Source organism: Schistocerca piceifrons, chromosome 1 (genome assembly GCF_021461385.2).
Source record: "Schistocerca piceifrons isolate TAMUIC-IGC-003096 chromosome 1, iqSchPice1.1, whole genome shotgun sequence".
Lineage (NCBI taxonomy): Eukaryota > Metazoa > Arthropoda > Insecta > Orthoptera > Acrididae > Schistocerca > Schistocerca piceifrons.
In genome coordinates this window covers 803,220,843-803,243,648 of record NC_060138.1, presented here as the reverse complement: position 1 = coordinate 803,243,648, position 22,806 = coordinate 803,220,843, and the positions used below count along the sequence as shown (strand labels likewise).

At 44.5% G+C, this 22,806-nt stretch overlaps 1 protein-coding gene across 1 annotated transcript in view; it reads left to right on the top strand.

The window, feature by feature from the left end:
- The window catches only part of LOC124712951 (transcriptional regulator ERG homolog), a 290,618-nt gene extending 277,713 nt beyond the window's left edge, over nt 1-12,905 (top strand). Inside the window, exon 7 of the mRNA XM_047242911.1 lies at nt 12,772-12,905. Within this exon, the coding sequence (XP_047098867.1) occupies nt 12,772-12,905 (134 nt within the window). The remainder of the gene's footprint in view (nt 1-12,771) is intronic.
- The last annotated feature ends 9,901 nt before the right edge of the window (nt 12,906-22,806 follow it).

Below are 22,806 nucleotides of genomic sequence, written 5' to 3'. Positions count from 1 at the left end.
GTTAAGTTTCTCGCTATTCTCATTTCTACTACTTCTCATTACCTTCGTCTTTCTCCGATTTACTCTCAAACCATACTGTGTACTCATTAGACTGTTCATAAAGGTAAATAATGGACGCTCACCATATTAGTGCCTACTGGTAGGGGTCCGGATATTTTTGTCCAGGTAATATATGTCTACGTCTACACAGACACTCCGCAAGCTATCTATACGCCCTAATTTCTCGTATTTAATCTTGGCGGTCCTTGCGTGTAATGTATGTTGGCGGAAGTAGAATCGTTCGGCAGTCACGTTGAAATTCCGGTTCTCTAAATTTGAGACGATTGCATATGAAGTGTTAGCCCCGCTTGGTATAGGTCCCACACAATTGGGAATTAGTTAATTACGGGGGAGGGAACCAAAGAGCAGGTCATCGGTCCCATCTGATTGGGGAAGGAAGTCAGCCGTGTCCTTTCAAAGCAACGATCCCAGCATTTGACTAAAGCGATTTAAGGAAATTGAGGAAAACCTAAATCAGGACGGCCGAACGTGTCTTTGAAGCGTCGTTCTCCAGATTGCAAGTCACGTGTGGAAACCACTGCGCCACCTCGATCGATAATTGAGGAATTATCTAACTTGAGACACATTATTGTTTTGTGAGCAGTCCATTGCATTTTTCCAATATTCTGTCGTTGAATCAAAGTCTACCATCTATCTTACCTACGACCACGTGATCATTACATTTCGTATCCCTAGAAATTGTAACGTCCAGATGCATGTATGAGTTGCCTGATACCAGTTGTGATCCACTGATATTGTAGCCATATGATACTATTTTTCTGAGTTTCGGCCGGCCGGTGTGGCCGTGCGGTTCTAGGCGCTTCAGTATGGAACTGCATGACCGCTACGGTCGCAGGTTCGAATCCTGCCTCTGGCATGGATGTGTGCCATGTCCTTAGGTTAGTTAGGTTTAAGTGGTTCTAAGTTCTAGGGGACTGATGACCACAGATGTTAAAACCCATAGTGCTCAGAGCCATTTCTGAGATTCGTGAAGCGCGCAATTTTACATTTCTTGAAATTTGAAGCAAGTAGTCAGTCTTTACACCACTTTTAAATCTTATTAGGATTTGAGTAGATATTTGAACAGCTTGCTTTAGATAGTACTTCATGGTAGATAAGTGTAGACGTGGGGAGCGGTGGCGGGGAGGATATTAGCGGTAAGCTACAACATATGGCTATAAAGTAATGGGACTATTGCTGTAAAATATTTTATTTCACAAACAAACGTATTACTATTACCCTCAACTACAACGCTCTATGCCAATTTTTCATTGATGGAAACTGTGCTGGAAGTATTCCGCTGTGAGCTCCTCGATGACACGTGCTACTTTTTCTTTCGCTGATTTAGTGGACTGAAATCTTGTTCCTTTTAAAGCAGATTTGACCTTGTGGAGTAGATAAGTCACATCGTGCTAGGTGAGGCGAATAAGGTGCGTGGTCTAACAATGAGACGCTGTATTTCGCTAGAAACCTATTAACGGACAATGTGCATAGTGGTGCGTTGTCTTGATGCAAAACCATGACTTTTTCTTCCCCAATTATGGTGTTTCTTTTCTTATTTTGTCGTGGAGTTGAGCAAGAACCTAAAGTTTCTAATGTTCATTTAGTTTGACCTTTAGGAATCCAGTGAAAATGCACAGTCCCATGACAGCGAAAAGAATTATGATCATCGCTTTGAATCTTGACATACTGATTCGAGCTTTTTTAGCTCTTTGAATTTGGGCCCTTCTAGTGCAGGGACTGGCGCATAATTTCCGAATAATACGTGAAAAACCTAGATTCGCCACATGTTATCAAGCTTTCCAAGAAATTAGGATCATTTTCAATCGCCTCAGTGTCAGTACAAGCGTTTTAACGAGCTGCTTTGCGTTCGATCGTGAGAATTTTAGACACAAGTTACGCACCCACTTTTCTCACCTTAAACTGGTTATGTAAAATTTGCTTTACGCACCCTCTGTCAATTCGCACAGTGTCAGCAGTCGACCGAATACACAATCGATGGTCAGGTCTAATCAGATTACCCACTTTTTCGATATTTTCATTCCGTCTTTGATGTTTCAGGGCGTCCCTCTTGTGAGTCATCTTCAACTTCTTTTCGGCCATCACGTAAAGCTTGAACGAATAAACAACTCTCATATCTCATATCAGTCTTCACCATACAATTTTATAGTGGGTTTCAGTGGCACTTTTTCCAAGTTTCATGTGAAACGTCACGCCAATTCGTTGCTCTGGTATTACTCTTATCATTTTTTCGGCAAAACAAAACAACATCTCTTACACAAACGAAGGCCACGGTCACATTGATTTGCCTACATACACTAGAGATGCTGCTTTCGACTGAGAAGGCCTCATGCTTCATAACTATTGGCCCTTTATCTTTGATGCATGGTGATAAGTTTCTATGGGACTAAACTGCTGAGGTCATCGGTTCCTAGTCCGCCCCTAGTAGTTGAGTGGTCAGCGCGACAGAATGTCAACCCTAAAGGCCCGGGTTCGATTCCCGGCTGGGTGGGAGATTTTATCCGGCCAGGGACTGAGTGTTGTGTTGTCCTAATCATCATCCTTTCATCCCCATCGACGAGCAAGTCGCCGAAGTGGCGTCAAATCGAAAGACTTGCACCCGGCGAACGGGAGGCCCTAGTCACATGACACTTACTTGTCTCTAGGCTTACATGCTACTTATGTGACATAAACTAACTTACGCTAAGGACAACACACACATCGACGCCCGAAGGAGGACTCGAATCTCCGTGGAGGGGGGGAGGGGGGGGGGAGGAGGTCCCGCGAACTGTGGCAAGGCGCTCTAGATCACGCATGGCGTCTTTAATGTATGCGTACTTACTATGTGGCAGCATCAGTCCCGTTATTTTATAGCCACACCTCGTTTGTACCTACCGTCACAATCGTGAGGTGACCGCAGTCCTCAGTGTAAAGTGCATTTGAAGCGACCAGCTCCGGCCGAGAGCCACCACACTTGCGTATCTTATAGTCAGAGCTAGCATGGTGTGCATCTGCAACCTTCTTGTGAGACTACGGTCTGATGAAGGCTGTTAACCAAATTTTTGCAGTAAGGCCGGCCGAAGTGGGCGAGCGCTTCTAGGCGCTACAGTCTGGAACCGCGCGACCGCTTCGGTCGCAGGTTCGAATCCTGCCTCGGGCATGGATGTGTGTGATGTCCTTAGGTTAGTTAGGTTTAAGTAGTTCTAAGTTCTAGGAGACTGATGACCTCAGAAGTTAAGTCCCATAGTGCTCAGAGCCATTTGAACCTTTTTTGTTTTTTGCCTTAGGACATGCATATAAAGGTTTTTTTGTTTTCCTGAAGCAAGTGCTATGTAAAAAGAGAGTACAACAGGTTAGCGGGGTGAGGGAATGGCGGTTCAGATATTAACAATTTTAACGCCGGGTATTGGCTTCAGCCGTCCAGAGCGAGTTTAAGTGCGTGGAAATGAAGAGGTATGTGGGTGTTTCGCAGTGCGAGGGCGTCCCTAATGACCAGCGGCCAGGGTGCGGGGAGCGACGAATCGAGAGCAGGGCAGGCAGGCAGGCAGTCCAGAGCAGCGTGGTGAGACGAGGGGGGTGGGGTTGGGGCTCTCAGCCCGCCGCCGCCCACTTGTCAATCGATAATTTGCAATTTAGAGCGAGGTGAGGGCGCTGGGTCATCAGCCGGCGGCCCGCGGCCAGCGGCCGACCGGGGGAGCCCGCCAAATGGCTCAGAAGAAAAACACCCATTTCGAAAATAAAAGGGAAACCTTTGACTTTTAGTCGAGCATTAAGGCCGCGCATCACACCCCCCGCGCAAACTGCGCTCCAAACGAGGGCTGATGCGCCTGAGCTGGCCGCCGCTGCACACGCGCTCCCCCTCGCGGCTCCCCTAGGCGGTCTTTTGTGTCGTCCAGCGGAACCGTGCAGAAATGCGATTTGCCAAGAAATATCGTATACGCTCCCAGGAGGAGGGACAAATAGGCGTAACCGTCGCTTTATCCTCGCAGCGGAGACGCTAACGAAGGTGTAACTGATGTCAGACTGCCAGTTACGATCCCGAATGGAGGGACACAGCCGCATCAATACAAGTGTCAGTTAATAAATGGAAATGTGCATTACGTGGGCGAGGTGAAATTTGCTCGACATGGTACAGTAACCGTGTTCACGTCGGTTAAAGTAGATGTTGCTGGATTGCTAGACATCGCTCTTGTCACAAGTCAGGTGACGATCTGATCTGCGGAATATGGCTATTTCTGAAACACTGCCTGACCAAAAAAAAAGCAAGTGAAGCACCCACATAATATGGTCAGTTGAAATGTCCGGGGCCGTTGAATAAGTAATGCAACACCTTTTTCCTGAAAGCAGATTGGTTTTATTTAGCATTCCAATACATCATATTAGTCTTCACTCTTTTGCCTGCAAAACTATTTTTCGCCATAATCTCCGTTCAGTGCAGCAACCTTAAGCCGCCTTACTGGGAGGACCTGTACGCCCGCATGATGCCATTCTACTAATCGACGAGGGAGCCAAAGTCTTGCTGCATCAATGGCCTTCCCACAATCTTCATACCGGGGAACGGCCTTGCTGCAGTGGCCACACCGGTTCCCGTGAGATCACCGAAGTTAAGCGCCGTCGGGCGTGGTCGGTACTTGGATGGGTGACCATCGAGGCCGCCCTGCGCTGTTGTCATTTTTCGGGGTGCACTCAGCCTCGTGATGCCAACTCGACCGAATACTAGCGGCTTCGGTCAAAAATACCATCTTACGACCGGGAGAGCGGTGTGCTGACCCCACGCCTGTCCTATCCGAATCCTCCACCGAGGATAACACGGCGGTCGGAAGGTTCCGGTAGGCTACTCGTGGCCTGAAGACGGAGTGCTTATATATATATATATATATATATATATATATATATATATATATATATATATATATATATATAATCTTCATACCGCGGAGAGCATCCTTCATTGGGCTAGACAAACATAAGGTGGATAGTGCGAGATTTGGACTCTAGGGTATGGTTGAGGAAGAACAGCCCAGTGAAGTTTTCTGAGCTCCCCTCTGGTGCACAGATTTGTGTGAGGACTTGCGTTGTCATGGAGAAGCAGAAGTTCGTTTGCATTTTTCTGGCAACGAACACGCTGAACTCGTTTTTTTCAATTTCCTGAAGGTAACACAATACACTTCAGAGTTGATCGTTGCATCATGAGGGAGGACATCAAACAGATCGTTGCATCATGACGGAGGATATCAGAAAGAATAACCCCTTCAGAGTGCCGGAGGGCCGTCGCCGTGACTTTACCGGCTGAGGTTGCATCTTTGAACTTGTTCTTCAGAGGAGAGTTGGTGTGGCACCACTCTATGGATTGCCAATTTGTTTCTGGTGCGAAGTGATAAACCCATGTTTCATCGCCTATGCCGAAGTTTGACAAAAAACTTCTTACGACGAGCGTCGTAACGTGCAAGCAATTCCCCACAGATGGCCTTTCGTTGCTCTTTATGGTCTTTTGTTAGGGGGCGAGAAACCAGCGGACACACACAAGTACCTCAACTGATGCACTAGTATGTCAGCACTCCCAACAGAGACATGTTCGAGTGTGATGTGTCGATAACATCGAATGAGTGTGCCCGCAAGTTGCTACATTGCAGGAGTGACACCTAAGTGTTGCCAGATGGCACGCCGATATCTGACAGGTTTACGTGACTTTGTTACGATGATTATAGACAACTCGCCCAACGACTCGCCTTGCTTTTGTTCACTACCAGGTTTCAGTACACGTTCTGCAAGCTCCTGTCAATATCTGCGATGCTTTGGTTTTTACCAAAAGGAAATCAATGACAGCCCTCTGCTTGGAACGCACTTTCGTTACCGACGCCATTTTGAAGATAGATGTAGCGACGCCACTTGTCGGAACTTCAAGAAACTGAAGCGGCTGTATTCCACGATCTCCCACAAGAAATTCCGCGTTATTTCAATAGAAATTGGCCGAGAAAAAATGTGTTGCACACTTACTGAACGCCCCTCGTACATTGGTATACGTACACATCATTGGTGAGTATGTAAATGATTAGAGTTGCAATTCTCTTTCAATTGTAAAACAGCTACTAGAGTGCACTCTGGTGTTGTCTATGTTTTGTGTTGTTACCAGTTTTGGTACCGTATTTAAGGGGCGTGAACGCTGTCAGATGTTGAGTGTTCATTATGAAGGACACAAAGATGTCATGTACTCGTGTGAGACTGTGTTATTAGCAGGTGACAGTTTCAAAGGCGTATCCGTTTGGCTGACTGGTCGAATCGCGCAGTTTCCAGATTGCTGGGTCATTCGGATGTGACAGTGGCCCGATGTTGGACTGCATCGGAGTGCGATGGCAGACAGACCATCGCCAAGTTTCCAGTATACCGCGTTTGACTACCACAAGGAAGGATTACCGTATTGTGCACCACGAATGTCGTAACCCCTTCACTTCAGCGCCTGCCGTCTGAGAACAAGTAAGGGCTCTTTGCAACATTCTGCGTCATCCGGCATCATTTGTGGGAGACTAGCAGAAGCCGTTTGAGGAATTACCGTCCCATGTGTAATCTGCTGTTAACACCACAAATCAAAAGGCTGCGTTTGGGGTGGTGACGTAATCGGGAAGCATAGGCTGCTGACGAATGACGTGACATTGTGCTGAGCCAGGAGCAACAGCTGTATTTCGCTGTCTCCTACATATCTGGGTGCTTCATTTTTTTGTCAGGAAGTTTAAATGGATCCACTCCCAGGCGTATGACCTTCACTATAGCGAGACCAAGACAGAAGTGATGGCACTCAACAGTGACGGGGAACCCGCAAGAGTAAAACGAAGAGACCACCAGCTGTAGTTGTTGGACAGTTTTCTGGACCTCGGAAATATAATCTCCGTAGACAGCTCGCTTAGACTGAAAATTACCAACAGTTTGCAAACTCACTGTCAACAAGTGAGAACCCTTTAATGAAAAAAAAACCCTTTAATGAAAAGACATGAGTCCAGAAAATGCAAAATCAATGACATTTAGTAGTTACTTCATGGTACTGGAAGTGTGTATCCTCACAAAGAGAGCGTCATCAAGACTCCAGACATAGAAATGAGATTCCTTAGATCCATCATCCAGAAATTTAAGGTGGATGAGGAAGAACTCCAGGCTCACGAAATTCTCTTTACACAGAACCAGCACATTCACACTGCCGGCCGAAGTGGCCGAGCGGTTCGAGACGCTACAGTCTGGAACCGCGCGCCCGCTACGGTCGCAGGTTCGAATCCTGCCTCGGGCATGGATATGTGTGATGTCCTTAGGTTAGTTAGGTTTAAGTAGTTCTAAGTTCTAGGGGACTGATGACCTCAGAAGTTAAGTCCCATAGTGCTCAGAGCCATTTGAACCACATCCACACTGTGGTGGTACGGTCATGCAATTAGGCTGGAGCCTAAAAGAAGAGCTTGAATGAATTTCGTAGGAGAGGTGGAAGGAAAACATCCTGTGGAAGACCCATAACCTGTTGGACGGACATGATCAGCGATGATCTCGCTGCCAAAGGAAGGGCAATGGATCAAGTTCTCCGTGAGTGGCTGTACATGGGCAGAAGGAGGTGAAGAAAGTTCATTGGTCGTATCCTGGAAACTGGAACTGTACAATGTCGTTGTTGATGATGATGGTGCGCGGAGAAAGATAAACTCATACGGTATGACGCCATTCAGTTCTTGATTCTGCAACATCTGTCACCCACAGAATTTCATTCAAAGTTGGTGAAGACTCATAATGTATCTATTGTTTCATGTTCAACATTTTAGAAATTGATTACTGAATTGAAACGTGATCATACCTCTCTTCAAGAGGATTCATGTGAAGACAAGTTGACATTGCAAATCACAGTGAATCATGCAGAATGGGTATAAAGTTGCCTTGGAGAATCGGTGACGAGAGTGTATGACATAACTGACTGTATAGGTACATCACTTTATAGGCATATGTATGCATCAGTTATATGTGTAGACGTAGTAATATTTACAAATGCTGCACGAAACACAACAATATGTCTCACAACAACAAAAACAGCACAGAGTGCGGAAACTGTTTATGACGATATCTAATGAGCGTTTCTTCACGTGATTCTAAAATGAACCATTAGATTGAAACACCGACCAGGAAACATCATGTATTCCTAGTCACACTATCATCCACGCACACTACTCGCCATTACGCAATTGTTCTGATAAAATTTTCATTTGTCAAATGTCCTGAGATTACGTGTTATTCAGCTGATAAGCTGTAGTGGCGTGCTTGAAAGGAACAGTTTGATAACCCAAGGCGTATACTAATATATAAACATTTTAGACAGGCGAAACGATGCTATCCAAGTTTTGGAAGGTATACAAAGGACAAATGGAATGCTGTAAATCGTTATATACGCATTTCCTAGATAACAAGTGATACGTACATAAGTAACACTCACAACAAAGTAAATATTACAGTTATCAGCTAAATTTGTATGAGATACTCGGCTTACGGATAAACTTTGGAACTGAATGGTTTCATTATTTACACACAAGTGTTGCAAACTGAACGCACGTGATCTTTTATGAGAACGCACAAGTTTCACGGTTGATGTTACCATTCTGGGAGGAGCTAGCGCTTAAGATGACATCAGTGGCCTCCACCGAATTTCACGTTAAATTGTCCATCTACAAATTGCTACGTATGCCAGTTGACAGGTCGGAGTAAGTGTCCTCACCTAGTAACGCTCGGCCACTGCGGCCGGCGTTAAGTGTTATATATGCTACAATTTCTCTCTGGAGAAATGCGGCTTTGTTGTGAGGGCAGCTGTCGTAAATAGCTGTTTATAAACTCTGTAAATCATTATCGTTTAGTTAGGCAACTGCAAATTTCTAATGCTCCTCTTCTAGAGTGATATCCATGTACGAGCTGTTATATGCCTTCTAAGAGTCACCAAGAGTTACGTACAACATGACAACGAGTGACTGTACAGCTAAACGCAGAATATTTTTAGTTCCTTGTGACCAGCACCAGCAATTGCTCTAATATATAAGCGCCAAAGAAAATGATATAGGCATGCGTATTCAAATACAGAGATACGTAAATAGGCAGAATACAGAGCTGCGGTCGCCAGCGCCTATACAAGACAACAAGTGTCTGGTGCAGTTGTTAGATCGGTTTCTGCTGCTACAGTGGCAGGTTATCGAGGTTTAAGTGAGTTTGAAAGTGATGTTATAGTCGGCGCATGAGCGATGGGACACACCATCTCCGAGGTAGCGATGAAATGGGGATCTTCCAGTACAACTATATCACGAGTGTGCTGTAATTATCAGGAATCCAGTAAAACATCAGTTCTCCGACATCGCTGCGGCCGGAAAACAATCCTGCAATAACGGGACCAACGACGACTGAAGAGAGTCGTTCAACGTGACAGAAGTGCAACCCTTCCGCAAACTGCTGCACATTTCAATGGTGGGCCAACAACAAGTGTCAGCATGCGAACTATTCAACAAAGCACCCTCGATATGGGCATTCGAAGCCGAAGGCCCACTCGTGTACCTTGATGACTGCACGACACAAAGCTGTACATCTCGCCTGGACCCGTCAACACCGACATTGGACTGTTGATAGCTGGAAACACGTTGCCTGGTTAGGCGAGTCTCGTTTCAAATTGTATCGAGTGAATGGACGTGTATGCTTATGCACACAACCTCATGAATCCATGGACTCTGCATGTCTGCAGTGGAGTGTTCAAGCTGGTGGAAGCTCTGTAATTCTGTGGGGCGTGTGTGTAGGTGTGATGTGGGACACAAGATACTCTAGATACGACTCTTACAGGTGATACGTTCGTAAGCATCCTGCCTGATCACTGCATCCCTCATGTCCATTGTGAATTCCGACGGACTTTGGCATTTCCAGCAGGACAATTCGACACCCTACACGTCCAGAATTGAGTCCATGCCACGTTGTGTTGGTTTGCGGCACTTCTGCGTGCTCGCGGGCGCCGTACACGATATTAGGCAGGTGTACCAATTTCTTTGTCACTTCATTATGTCGTCAAAAGCGTACGACGCACCATACAAAAGAAGACACGCTTGTCACTCCACTCTTATCTCATACAACGGGTCCGTCTGTTCTTTAAAATTCAGTGCTGATTTAACATAGCCAGTAACTGTTTCCATTGCATCGTGGTCAGATGTTCCCCATCACTTTCTCGCTACAGTCAACATCTATCTCATACTTACGACCCTGCGATCGTAACTTTAAGGGCTGGTCGGAGTGCTCCGCCGAGAAGTGACGAGGGAGTGGGTGGAGACTGCGGGGCAGACGTCTGCCTTAACAACAACGCCGCTGCTCGCGCTTTAGGGCCACTAAAGGGCGGCGGCAGGGTGGAGCATTTTACGCAGGGCGTCTCCTCGCCAGGCTAGATCACCGCGCTGTGCTTTCCACTCGCGGAGGATGCAGCGTCAATACAGTGCACTACTCCTATGCCTTACAAGCGTTCGCAGTAGCTACTAGGAACACAGTCGCGAGAAACCTACAATGCAAAATTTTGTACATGGCTGCACGTTTCGAGACCGTTAATAGTTACAACTGAAAGAAAAGCAGCCCTCGGTCACTATTTTTAACAAATTAACCTGGCTTCAACACTGCTAGGAGTGTCTTCCTCAGAATTTAAATCAAAGAATGGTCTATATTCTATAAAATGGTCACAGAATGATGACTAAAAACGTATGATAGGGTATAAGTACGGAATCATCGTGACAGACTGGCGAAACGTCCGTTTCGCAACCTGCACTACACAAGTAACGAGCAGCCCTTAGTGGCTCGCCATCACAGTTTTCTTTATCTTAAATATCTCTGTGGCTAATGCTCTTTTGGCATATTTATTATTTTATAAATGACATATAAGTACTGCCAGTCTTTCCGTACTTTTACGCTATCATACATTTTTAATCATAATTCTGTGACCATGTTATAGAATATAGACCATTCTTTGTTTTAAATTCTGAGGAAAACACTCGTAGCTGTGTTGAAACCAGGTTAATTTGTTAAAAATAGTGACCGAGGGCTGATTTTCTTTCAATTGTAACTATTCACGGTCTCTGAACGTGCAGCCATGTACAAGATTTTGCGTTTAATCATTCTTCGACGGTCACAATCCATCTTGAGTCCCGTAAATACAGCAGACAGAAGCATCGCTGTTTTTTGGGAATTTTGATGCCGGGTTAGGTTCGGCTTACTGTCGTACTTCCGTGCTTCATGGCACGCGGACCCATGGTTTCTGCTTACCCGACAAATCGCCAACTGCGTGTTTATTGACAGACACGGAATGTTCGGTCCGGTCCATGTCGCAGTTCAGTGTCGTGATTTAATATATCTAACCTCATCATGTGGCTTCTAAACTACAAAACCGGCCGTTAAATAACTCACAGGAGCAGCCAAGTGATTATTACACTGAAGAGGCAAAGAAACTGGTACACCTGCCTAATATCATGTAGGACCCCCGCGAGCACGCAGAAGTGCCGCAACACGACATGGCATGGACTCCACCCATCTCTGAAGTAGTGCTGGAGGGAATTGACACCATGAATCCTGCAAGGCTGTCCCTAAATCCATAAGAGTACGAGGGGGTGGAGATCTCTTCTGAACAGTACGTTGCAAGGCACCCCCAGATATCCAGATAAGCTCAATAATGTTCATGTCTGGGGATTTTGGTGCCCAACGGAAGTGTTTAAAATCAGGAGAGTGTTCCTGGAGCCATTTTGTAGCAATTATGGACATCTGGAGTGTCGCATTGTCCTGCTGGAATTGTCCAAGTCCATCGGAATGCACAGTGGACATGAATGGATGCAGTGATAAGGCAGGACGCTTACGTACGTTTCACCTGTCAATCTAGATGTATCAGAGGTCCCATATCACTCCAACCGCACACGCCCCACACCATTACAGAGCTTCCACCATCCTGAACGGTCCCCTTCTAACATGCGGGTCCATGGATTCATGAGGCTGTCTCCATGCCTGTACACGTGCATCCACTCGATACAATTTGAAACGAGGCTCTTATGACCAGGTAACATGTTTCCAGTCATCAACAGTCCAATTTCTGTGCCTACGGACGCAGGTGAGACGTAAAGCTTTGTGTCGTGCAGTCATGAAGGGTACACGAGTGGGTCTTCGGTTTCGAAAGTCCATATAGATGATGTTTCGTTGAATGATTCGCCCGCTGACACTTGTTGATGGCCCAGCACTGAATTCTGCAGCAAGTTGGGGATGGCTTGCACTTGATCCTCTTCAGTCGTCGTTGGTCCCGTTATTGCAGGGTCTTTTTTCCTCCCGCAGCGATGTCGGAAATTTGATATTTTGCCAGATTCCTGATATTCTCGGTACACTCGTGAAATGGTCGTACTGCAAAATTCCCTACCTCATCGTTATCTCGGAGATACCGTGTCCCATCGCTCGTACGCCGACTATAACACCACTTTCAGACTCACTTAAATCTTGATAACCTGCCATTGTAAGAGCAGTACTGATCAAGCAACTGCCCCAGACACTTGTTGCCCTGTATAGGCGTTGCCGACGGCAGCGCCGTATTCTGCCTGTTTACATATTTATGTATTTGAATACGCATGCCTATGCCAATTTCTTTGACGCTTCAGCGTGTTTCCCTTACAGCTGAGCACTAGTTGCTGGCGTACGCAGCGAGTGGTTAATGGTGACGATGATCTTTGTCCACAGCGAGCATCTTCCCGTCGCCGGGCTCGTACTGGAGCAACCCGGGCGCCAACCTGTACTCGAACATCGCGGCGGCGTCGGGCCACACGATGACGCACCACCCCGGCCACCTGGGCTCGTACCCGCACTACGCATGACCCGACCCGGCGTGGGGCCGCGAGTACCGCCGGCTCGCCATGTAGCCGGCCCCCGCCGCTGCCGCCGCCGCCGGCAGCACCCACTGCCACGCGCCGCCAGACGCGGCTCCAGACTCCGGCAGCCACCGCCGCCGGCAGCTGGACGGCCAGCTGGAGGCTCCAGAGGCGCCGCCCGCCTCCCTGCTGCCGGACTGCGTCCAGCCGGCGCACCTGCCGCTGGGCATGCACATCATCGCCGGGCTCGCGGGGAACGCCTTCTCGCCGACCGAGGCGGTGCCCGTGGCTAGAATGATGGCCGTCTCACAGACAGACGCCAAACTATGAAGCGACCGTGCCGCAGCCGCGGACTGTGTGCACCTGGCGGGATAGTCATCACCCGCCCCATAGTGGTCGGAACTACTCTCTGTGGTGCTTAATTACTCAGTTTCGTGTATTTTCCGTATGGGGCGACACTTTGAAGAGTGCCCGAAAGCGTAAGAAGGTCTATAACCTCAATGCGAAACTTAACACACAGAAAGAAGTCATTGCATTATACTACTTGTCGAATACACCAAATTAATTTCCTACACGTACTAAATCATTTCTAGGCGTAGTCGTCATGTCCTCCTAAAAGATTTTATTTATGTTAACGGAGAGCATGGCACATTTTAAGCCGAAAGCCGACATTTTCCTTGTAACCAGACACGTAAAACTGTCTGCAAATGCAAATTAAACTACTTAGCAACAATTCTTGAAGCCACTTACACACTGCTCCTAGTTGTGAAATTTTCCGTATTCTGAACATGAGTGAGTGGTATAGCTCATTCACTGCGAGTAACAAATTGCGAATATTTTTGCACTGTGTTCTCTTATTTTGTAGAAACCAACTTCCAAACATCCATTTGTGGAAATTTATGTATATATCAGCAAAGCAGATATTCGCGTTTGTAAATCACGCCCAGCACCAACCCAATTGATCCAATAATGCTGCTTGCAAAGTTCTTGTGTGCTTGCTAGTTTTTAGGCATCAATAAATGGAAAATTATGTCATGATTAAGAGTGTAGCTTACACGGGATCTCGAAGACAATACTCAATTTTGTGGGATAAGCTATCTCCGTGCCCCACCTAGATTTTATGACAGTTCCTCATATTGTTATACTGTAACAGAGGAATAATTCTTGAACTCTGAGAACGATCGAGGTATATATAACAATGTCTCCACTTGGATGAAAATGCGAAATTGATTCAGCAATGTGCCATGTATCTTTCTTTGCAACATGCACTGCAGTGCCTCATATTTATCGTGCAGCACATCTTTTAGGCGGACATGTTAGCAAAACCGACATGAGCGAATTTTCCCATCGGATTCAGGTTGTTTGGTTTTCGCAAGTCACTATATGTAATACCGTAATTAAATTAATTCAGTTACCTTAATGATACAAGAAAGTAGTAAACTGCAATGTAAACTCTACATCATTGTACTGGAGTTACAATACACTATTGTTGTAACACCTTTTACACCAAGTATTCGAATTCATAAACCAATGCAGTTTCTTCAGACTCTACCGAAACTCAGGAATTAATGCGTTTCCTTAAACACCATAAATCTGTGTAATTTACATCTGATGATCAACAGTGTAACTATTGTTTCCAGAAACTAGTTGCTATTGACATGTTTAAAATAACTGATCGAGTGAGACTAAAATTACCTAAATCTGACTTTGGGTTGATGCCTCCTGGTTTCACCCACATCGTATGCAACTGAAATACAAACGTTAACCTAAGTTCAGTATAGCTACGTGCACGTATGAGATTAGAAACCTGTTTTGTATTATAATGCTGAGAAATGTACATACGTTCACGGTTATTTTGTGTAAAGAACATTTGTAACTGAGGTAATGTTGAACGGTATGACTGTATTACGATCTCCGCACGACCAGAAGGGTATTGTAAAAGTGAAAATACTCTAGTCATGTTGTGATATAGACACTGGTGCCGCACATTTCCTAAGAACATTACAACAATATTGTGGACGTGTGTGCTGTTACAGCTAGAAGAAATGTACTTTGTATCAGTTTTGTGATATTCTGTGTGTCTTGATCTTCCAGCTGTTTGTAGTGACATTGCCAGTGAATCAATGGCATTCTAGTGACTTAATACCCTGTCTGTTCCACAAGTTCACAGTCACCCTACACACAAAAAGCTGCTTGTGTGAAAAAGTGTCTAGAAGGATCTCATTCATTGTCAACGCTAACTGTTGCCATGTATATATTATATATATTTAGAAGAAAAATTGTACATACATTCCGACAAATACTCAGGAGCACACGAGCAAGTAAGACGGTCGTGTGTTCTTGATGTTGGGTCGTATCGGTGTTGTAGCGTGCTCATTGTTTGCCCTGTACCCAGTACCGTAAACACAGAAACCCCTCACGACGCTTTTTGCGCATGCGCAGACCGCTAAAGAAAAGTAAATCCTCCATGGATACTTGTTACACGCCGATAGAATTGTGATGTAGATTTAAAACGAATCAAAGAAGGAATGTAAAACGAACAGGAGGGATGTTCATTTCATATTCTAGTGACTCTCAGTAAATGTTTTTATTTAATGTAGGAGCAGTCAGTGAATGAAATGTCTCTGCGTCCTTCCAGACTGATGATAGCCAATCTTCCAGTGAGATTTCTGTTCGTTATTTGTTTTCAAAACTAATAGAATGAGTTATTCCTTGTATCTACCGCCAGAGACTGGACTGACATCTGACTGCTATCTGCATCCTGTTCTAGAAGCAACTAGTCCTTTGTGATCTCATTTTTTTATGATTTAATTGTAAATAATGTGTAACACTGAGTTACATCGTCGACACATTCCTGTCTTTCACTCTATTCTAGTCATCTAAACGCCTATTGTTTTAATTATTTGTTAACGGACGGCTAATAAATGGAAATGCGGTACAAATAAACTCGAGCAAAAGCCTTCATTTGTTAATCGTTTAGCAATTTATGACTAGGTTGAAGATGATAAAGTACATGTCGTCTGTATGAGGACGTACTGTATCATCGCACCACTGAAACATCGTTTTCGTGGAAGTATCCTGATTAATCACGGAAACCTGAAGTTGAATTGTTGAGATTTTACTTAGTCCCAGACACGTCAAACTGTACGTCGAACGCCTCACCTTTTGTGGTTTATTTTTATGTACTACGAACTTATTTAATTTTAAGTGTTCCTCAACCTTCCGATTAAGCGCCCTATTTTTAAAAAATCGTTTAAAATAAAACAATATAATTTCGATAACCATATGCCTGTGTATGTAGCTACTTCTTCACCACATAGGTCGTGGTACTGAACTCACTTCCTTTCACTCCTTTGACATTCATGTCGTACCTGAAAAGAAATTAAGAGGCAGTAAGAGCTTCTACGGACATCATCGCACTTCCTCGTGTTATTTTTGGTTTGGAGCAATGACCCTGGAGGAAGAAAGGCTCTGGGCATTTGATAACTGATTTTTATCACCGATTTTCTAGTAACGCGTCCATGTCGTATCCGGGCAATATTTAATCGGCAGTTGCTCTCCCATTAGACGGAGAGCTCTTTTGAGGCATCTGCATATCGTCATACCTTTCAACTCAGTCATAATATTTTGGTAGTCAGTACCCATAATATTGTTATTTTGCGCGTGACGCTGTAACTAGAGTCCCGTAATATACAAGACGTTTCACTGCGTTCCAGAAAGAAAAGTTTTCTCTACTCAGGAGTGTGTCGCTGGCATGATCCTTCCTGAAATATTTAGACTTTATGCAGAAGTAGGATTTGAGCCCACTCTTAACCTATCAAGTGCAATCTCCTATAAGAGTTTTATCCAAAAGAGAACGTTGCGATCATGGTTTACGGAGCTAGGAGTTTTAATCTATCGGGTGCCTCATTTATTTGGTAATAGTTTGGTAGTCCCGTCTGTAAGTGCGTCGATATGAATGTTAAGTATCAGTGCTATTTCAGAAATGACACGGACAGGCCGTCCAATTTTTTTTTTTTTTTTTTTTGCACAAGACAAATTTTCATGGAAATACTGAAAAATGATTCAAAACTACTAACAGAGTTTCTCGTCCTTATGAGGTAGCTGTAAGTAGCTATAGTTAGTTCTCGCAACGACGTATGAAGTCTTAGAGCACGTTCGTGTCACTGAAGAACGGTGACTGCTGAGAAAACGAAACTGTTCCTTTATAATAAGATCTAAAGTCACAGCACGTTCGGTCACATTAACGCGTTGTAAGGCTTTCTTCTTTTCCTCAGTATACAAAAAGCTGCAGAGAATGTGAATAATTAGTGGAAGGTGCCATGATAGCAGCCATACACGGGAATTTCCACTATTTAGGTTTTTGTTAGCAGCATCAGCTCAGATACGGGGTACTCGGCGAACTTTTTCAAGGTAAGATGATTAAAAGGGATCACGGTGTTCAGCACTTCCTATACAATAAACATATAGGCATCAAAATCAATAGTGAATTATCTTGTGTACAGAATTTACTGTAAGTGAATGTACTTTGTATTCGCCAAGTTTCGAAAACCAATGCTACACATGATGGTGACGTTTCGAAGCTCCAGTCTTTGCTATTTCAGCGAGGGAATGAAAGGTTACTGTCTGTAACACTGAGGCTCTACCTGCAGAAATCAGTACTTGTGAGGCTCACTCAAACTGGAGCATTTAGTCACCCGCATTTGCAGTGGTGTTCTGTCAACCTCTGCCCTGTATTCGCGGTATTTCAGCGTTTTCTTTTTTTTTTTTTTTTTTTAATAATTCCTTTGAAAGTAGACAGTGTTCTCTTTGTGGATGCGGGTAGTTGGCCACTCCCTTTCATTACTTCGCGTCACAAGTTTAGCCCCCGCGATGGCGCCGCGTGTCAGAACGATAGGCCGCGTGTTTGCCTGGGCCCGGGATGTGGGATGCGGGATGCGGGATGTGGCCGGTAGGCGGCGCGACCGCGACACGCTGTTGCGGCTTCCGCCGGCCGGATCGGCGCGTTAAAGCTCCGCGGAAATCGCCGCCCGCCCACACATCACATCACTGCGCGCGCGCCCGCTGTCCGGGCTGCCCGCTTCTTTAAACCCTTCACACGGATCACAGCTCTGTGCAGTGGAGATCCGTAGTTAACAACTGCCAAACACACACACAGTTTCAACGTGCGTAGCCTGCCAGTAAAAATTCGATAAGTAGCAGGTTTACGTTAATTTCCTGTCTTTACTCTTTTTTTCTTTATTGCACAATTGTACAAGCCTCTTTACTCCCTCATCCTCCATACCTTGGCCTCACCTATAAACTTCCTTCTTCCCCTCAGTGTTTTATCTTTCCATTTTACAAATAAGAAGGTGATGCGTTCTGGTGGTTAGGGCAAGAGCATGAATTATTTCTCGTAGCGTTCTACTTGCGCTGACTCGTACAAGTTGCTCCCCATACGAGGTGCACCCACAAAGCTTTGATTATCAACTCGAGAAAATATTTAGGTAATTATATTTTTGTTTATAAGCAGAAACAGATCAGCATTCCTGGCACACATTAAAATTCGCGCTACATAATGCCGTTGTACGCCGCTAGAGGAACTAAAACAACATGGTGCTGCCCATCAATAGAGTGATGTATCATCATCATTATCATTATCTCATTTCAAGGGTTAGATGTTGTAATCACTTGTGTCTATCATCGATTCATGTCTTACGAGTTCTACACAGTTCTCTCTTAGATGTTGTAATCACTTGTGTCTATCATCCATTAATCTTTTACGAGGTCTACACAGTTCTCTCTCTCCAGGTGGCCGATAATTCATTATCGTTTTGGCAATCTGTTTTCTATCATTCTATCATCATGGCCCTCCCATTTCATTCTATTCTGTATTGTCATTAACGGAAACGATTTTTAAATCTGATCTTATTGTTTCATTCCTTATTTCATCCATTTTATTACAGCCTCTTACCTATCTCATAAAATTCATCTCTGCTGCTTGTATAAACCATTTTTCTTTTTCTGTTACTGGTGGTGTATCGCGTGCTAATTCGTCTTCGGTTGCAGTGGAAATGCTGGAACTCTGTCGGGGCAATCCAGATGACTTCTTTATCCGTTTAGTTTGGCCTGACATAGTTCCAGCATTTCCGCTCGATACCGGGGATTTCAAACTGTGCCACGAATGCTGACCTGTTCCTGCAAATAAAGTAACAGCTTATAACGTAACTTTATTTTCTTGAGGTAGTAATTAGAAATTTGACTACCCGTCATATATCATTCCCTGAGAATAAGACTCTTCAACAGCCACAAAACGAGAGCTTTGTTTTCATTCTTGCTGGATGAGAACATTCTAAGTTAACCAGTTTCTCTCAGTAGAAGTTATTTTCTAAGCTTGAGATACCTTACTCTTTATTGTCCGTATGTTTATGTTACACAATACTGTAAAACAAACTAAGTATCTACCACTGGAAACTTCAGCCAATTTCCCTTAAAGCCTCGCCGCAGCCTTTTGTTTGCATTCTGTCTGACTCTTTATGTCGTTATTTTTGCAGGTTTTATCCTCTTGCCAACTCTTTAATGGATCAGGTGCTACATTTTATTTTACAGTAGCCTTCTTCCGCAATATGCTGCTATAGTATTTTCTGAATTCTATCTATTGTCGAACTCTTTTGTTGTCTATAGTTCCTCACAAGTGACATCCATTCTGATTCGCTTACCTCCTTGGCTTCTTTACGGATCTTCACCATCAACCATCACCGAGTCACATTTGCAAAAAAACAACAAAAAAACCAAAGAAGTCACAGTGTTGTTATTGTAGACTTCAGTCCAAAGACTACTTTGATGCGGCTCTTCCCGCTATTCTATCTTGCGGAAGCCCTTCAGCTCCGAATAACTACTACAATTAACACCCTATTGAACTTACTATATTCGTCTCTTGCTCTCCCTCTGCAATTTTTACCCCTCCCCTCCCAGCACCACACACACACACACACACACACACACACATACACACACACACACACACACACACACACACATACACACTTCTCCCCAATACTAAATTGGTAAATTGATGATTCCTTGATGTCTGAGAATGTGTTACATTAACCGATCCCTCCTTTTAGTCAAATGACACAATTTTTTTATCTCCAATTTATTCAGTACCTTGTCGTTAGTCACACGATATACCTTCTAATCTTCAGCATTTTTCTGTAGCGTCACATTCCAATAACTTATATTCTCCCTACACTCCAGACAAACATTTTCTGAAAAAGACTTCCAAACTCTTATATTTACATGCGCTATTAAAAATTGTTCTTCAGAACCGCTTTTCTTGCCTTTGCCGTTTACATCCTCCATACTTTGGGCATCATCAGTTATATTATTGTTCACATTGTATAAATCTTGCAGTACTTTTAGTGTGCAATTTCCTAATGTAATTCCCTCAGCACCACCTAACTTAACTCGAGTACATACCCTTACCCTTGTTTTGCTTTTGTTAATGTTCATTTTATATCCTCCGTACAAGACACGATCCATTCGGTTCAGCTGCACTCCCAATTCCTTTGATGTCTCTGACATCTTTACAAGACCGTCGGCAGACCTCAAAGTTTTTATTTCTTCTCTGCGGACCTTAATTCATTCTCCAAATATTTTTTGGCTTCCTTTACTGTATACCCAATGTACAGTCCTCATACTAGCGTCAAATCAGCAGACCGTTTCGCGTACGTAATCATTTGTGGTACATGTGGAGTTATTTTATTTGTCTGTAATTTAGGTGCCGCATTTCCATTTAGTCTCGATTGCCGTCAGTATCCTGCATTGTACTAAGTTCCTCGTGTTTATCTGATAATAGCCAAAGAAGCATTACAGTCATTAGTTTGTCTCTTCAGTATTATATGCTATACTCCAGTGTGGTTTGCCCGTCTCAAGTGTTGTGCAGCGATCACGCACGCCTCCTGATAGAGGCGTGTGTCTGGACCCTGTAGTTTCTTCTGAAGATGAGAACGGTGGGGGTCGCTGCAACTGCGATTATTGGCGAGACGAAAGCGGGCAGCAGTGTCGCAGGACTCCTGTTCTGTCCACGGAGAGGCGGGCGAAGGACAGCAGGCCAGCGGGCGCCCGCGGGTAGCAGGTGTCTGCCGCAGCAGAGCGCCGGGGCGCTGCCAGGCAAGACGCTGCTGCCCGCTGTCTGCACGACTCAGGTCACGCGGTGGCCTCAACCGGCGTATACGCTGTACATAACCCAATAGTATCTTTGTGATTTTTAATGTGTAAATGTTATGTATATGCTGTTAACCAAAGAAATTGGCATAGAAATAACCACAAAAAAACCAGCATTATTTGGTTTTGTAAAATACAGTGTGTTTTATTTACTTAACCGTGTTTCATTTGAGCGTTATCCTACTTCCACATTACTCTAGACAAACATGAAACTATGAAACTGTAGTAAAGCTGTCTTCCTTTTTCTTATAATTCGTCTAATACCAGGTGTGCAAAAAGAACAAATAGAAACAAAACCTTATGAGATACCCGGAGAATACTCAGTATTGTAGGAAACTCAGTATAATGTCGTTTATTGAAACTGAACTACACTTCTCGAACAATCACTATATACACACAAAAACAAATAACTTGTAGACGACCATTCATCAAGAGCGTCGGTGAGGTCCATCGGAGCTGATCCTGGCTCGACGAGGAACAGGCTGTACTGCTGCTGCGCTGGCCTTATAAAGTCGGCGGAGGCCGTCGGAGTACTCCAACTTTCCCTGTGTCTGTGAAAGCGACCTCTGCAGAAAATGGTTCGCATTAGTCTCTAGCAAGTTCTGTTTGTTTTGAAGAAATGTTTTCCTCTTGGTTTCGCCTGCAAGTGCTTGTGTATGTTATATGGTACACAGGGGTGTCTTGAGAGTAGTCTGCCTGGCAGGGGTCGTCTGTGGCAGACGTAACAATACCAACAAATACTTTTATTGAAATAAAGTGAACAAAATGTCATTTACTGTAAAAGCTTCCAACAATGGATTATGATAAAAAATGACTCTAAGCACAATGGTATTAAACATCTGAGGTCATCAGTCCCCTAGACTTAGAACTATTGAAACCTAAGTAACCTAGGGACATCACACACATCCATGCCAGAGGCAGGATTCGAGCCTGCAGCCGTAACAGCAGCGCGGTTCCGGACTGAAGAACCCGGAACTGCTCGGTCACAGCGGCCGGCTGGATTATGATCAATACATCGCTCAGATGGGGGCTTCCAATGTTGATCCACTGACTGAAACTCCCTCGGAAGTTTTCTACGGCTCTGCGAGTCATCTCGGACTGAATGGCAGAACCCTCATTTGTTATTGCTTCCTTAAGAGCTTCCAGGGCTATGAGGCAATACTGAAATGCCTTGGATGTTAGATACCCCCACAGGAAAAAGTCGCAAGGTAACAAGTCGGGTGAGCATGCAGGCAACACGATATCATTTTGAAAGGACACAACGTGCCCAGGAAATAAATCTCCCAGGATTTTAAGTGAAGGACGAGTTGTGGGGGATGTTGCGCTATTTTTCTGAAGCCCAAAGTTTTCTGCTCCCAATTCATTAATAGTATCACCTACTGGCCGGAGAAAATTTTGCAACGTCACACAATAACGACTGCTGTTCACTGTATCTGTCACACCGTCTTCTTCAAGAAAGTAGGGACCGAACACATCAAACTAAAAAATTGCCAATCAAACTGTTACTTTCTGCCTATGAAGTGGACACTGCTGATATTTTCGGGGGTTGTTTTCAGACCAGTATATGAAATTTTGTTTATTTACTGCACTAGAAAGATGGAAATTGGTTTCTTCTGTAAAATGAATAAGATCTGTGCAGCGCACTTTTCGGAGAAGGTCTTGGAATAATCTCGTTTGGGTTTCAGAGCTCCTGTCACTCAAT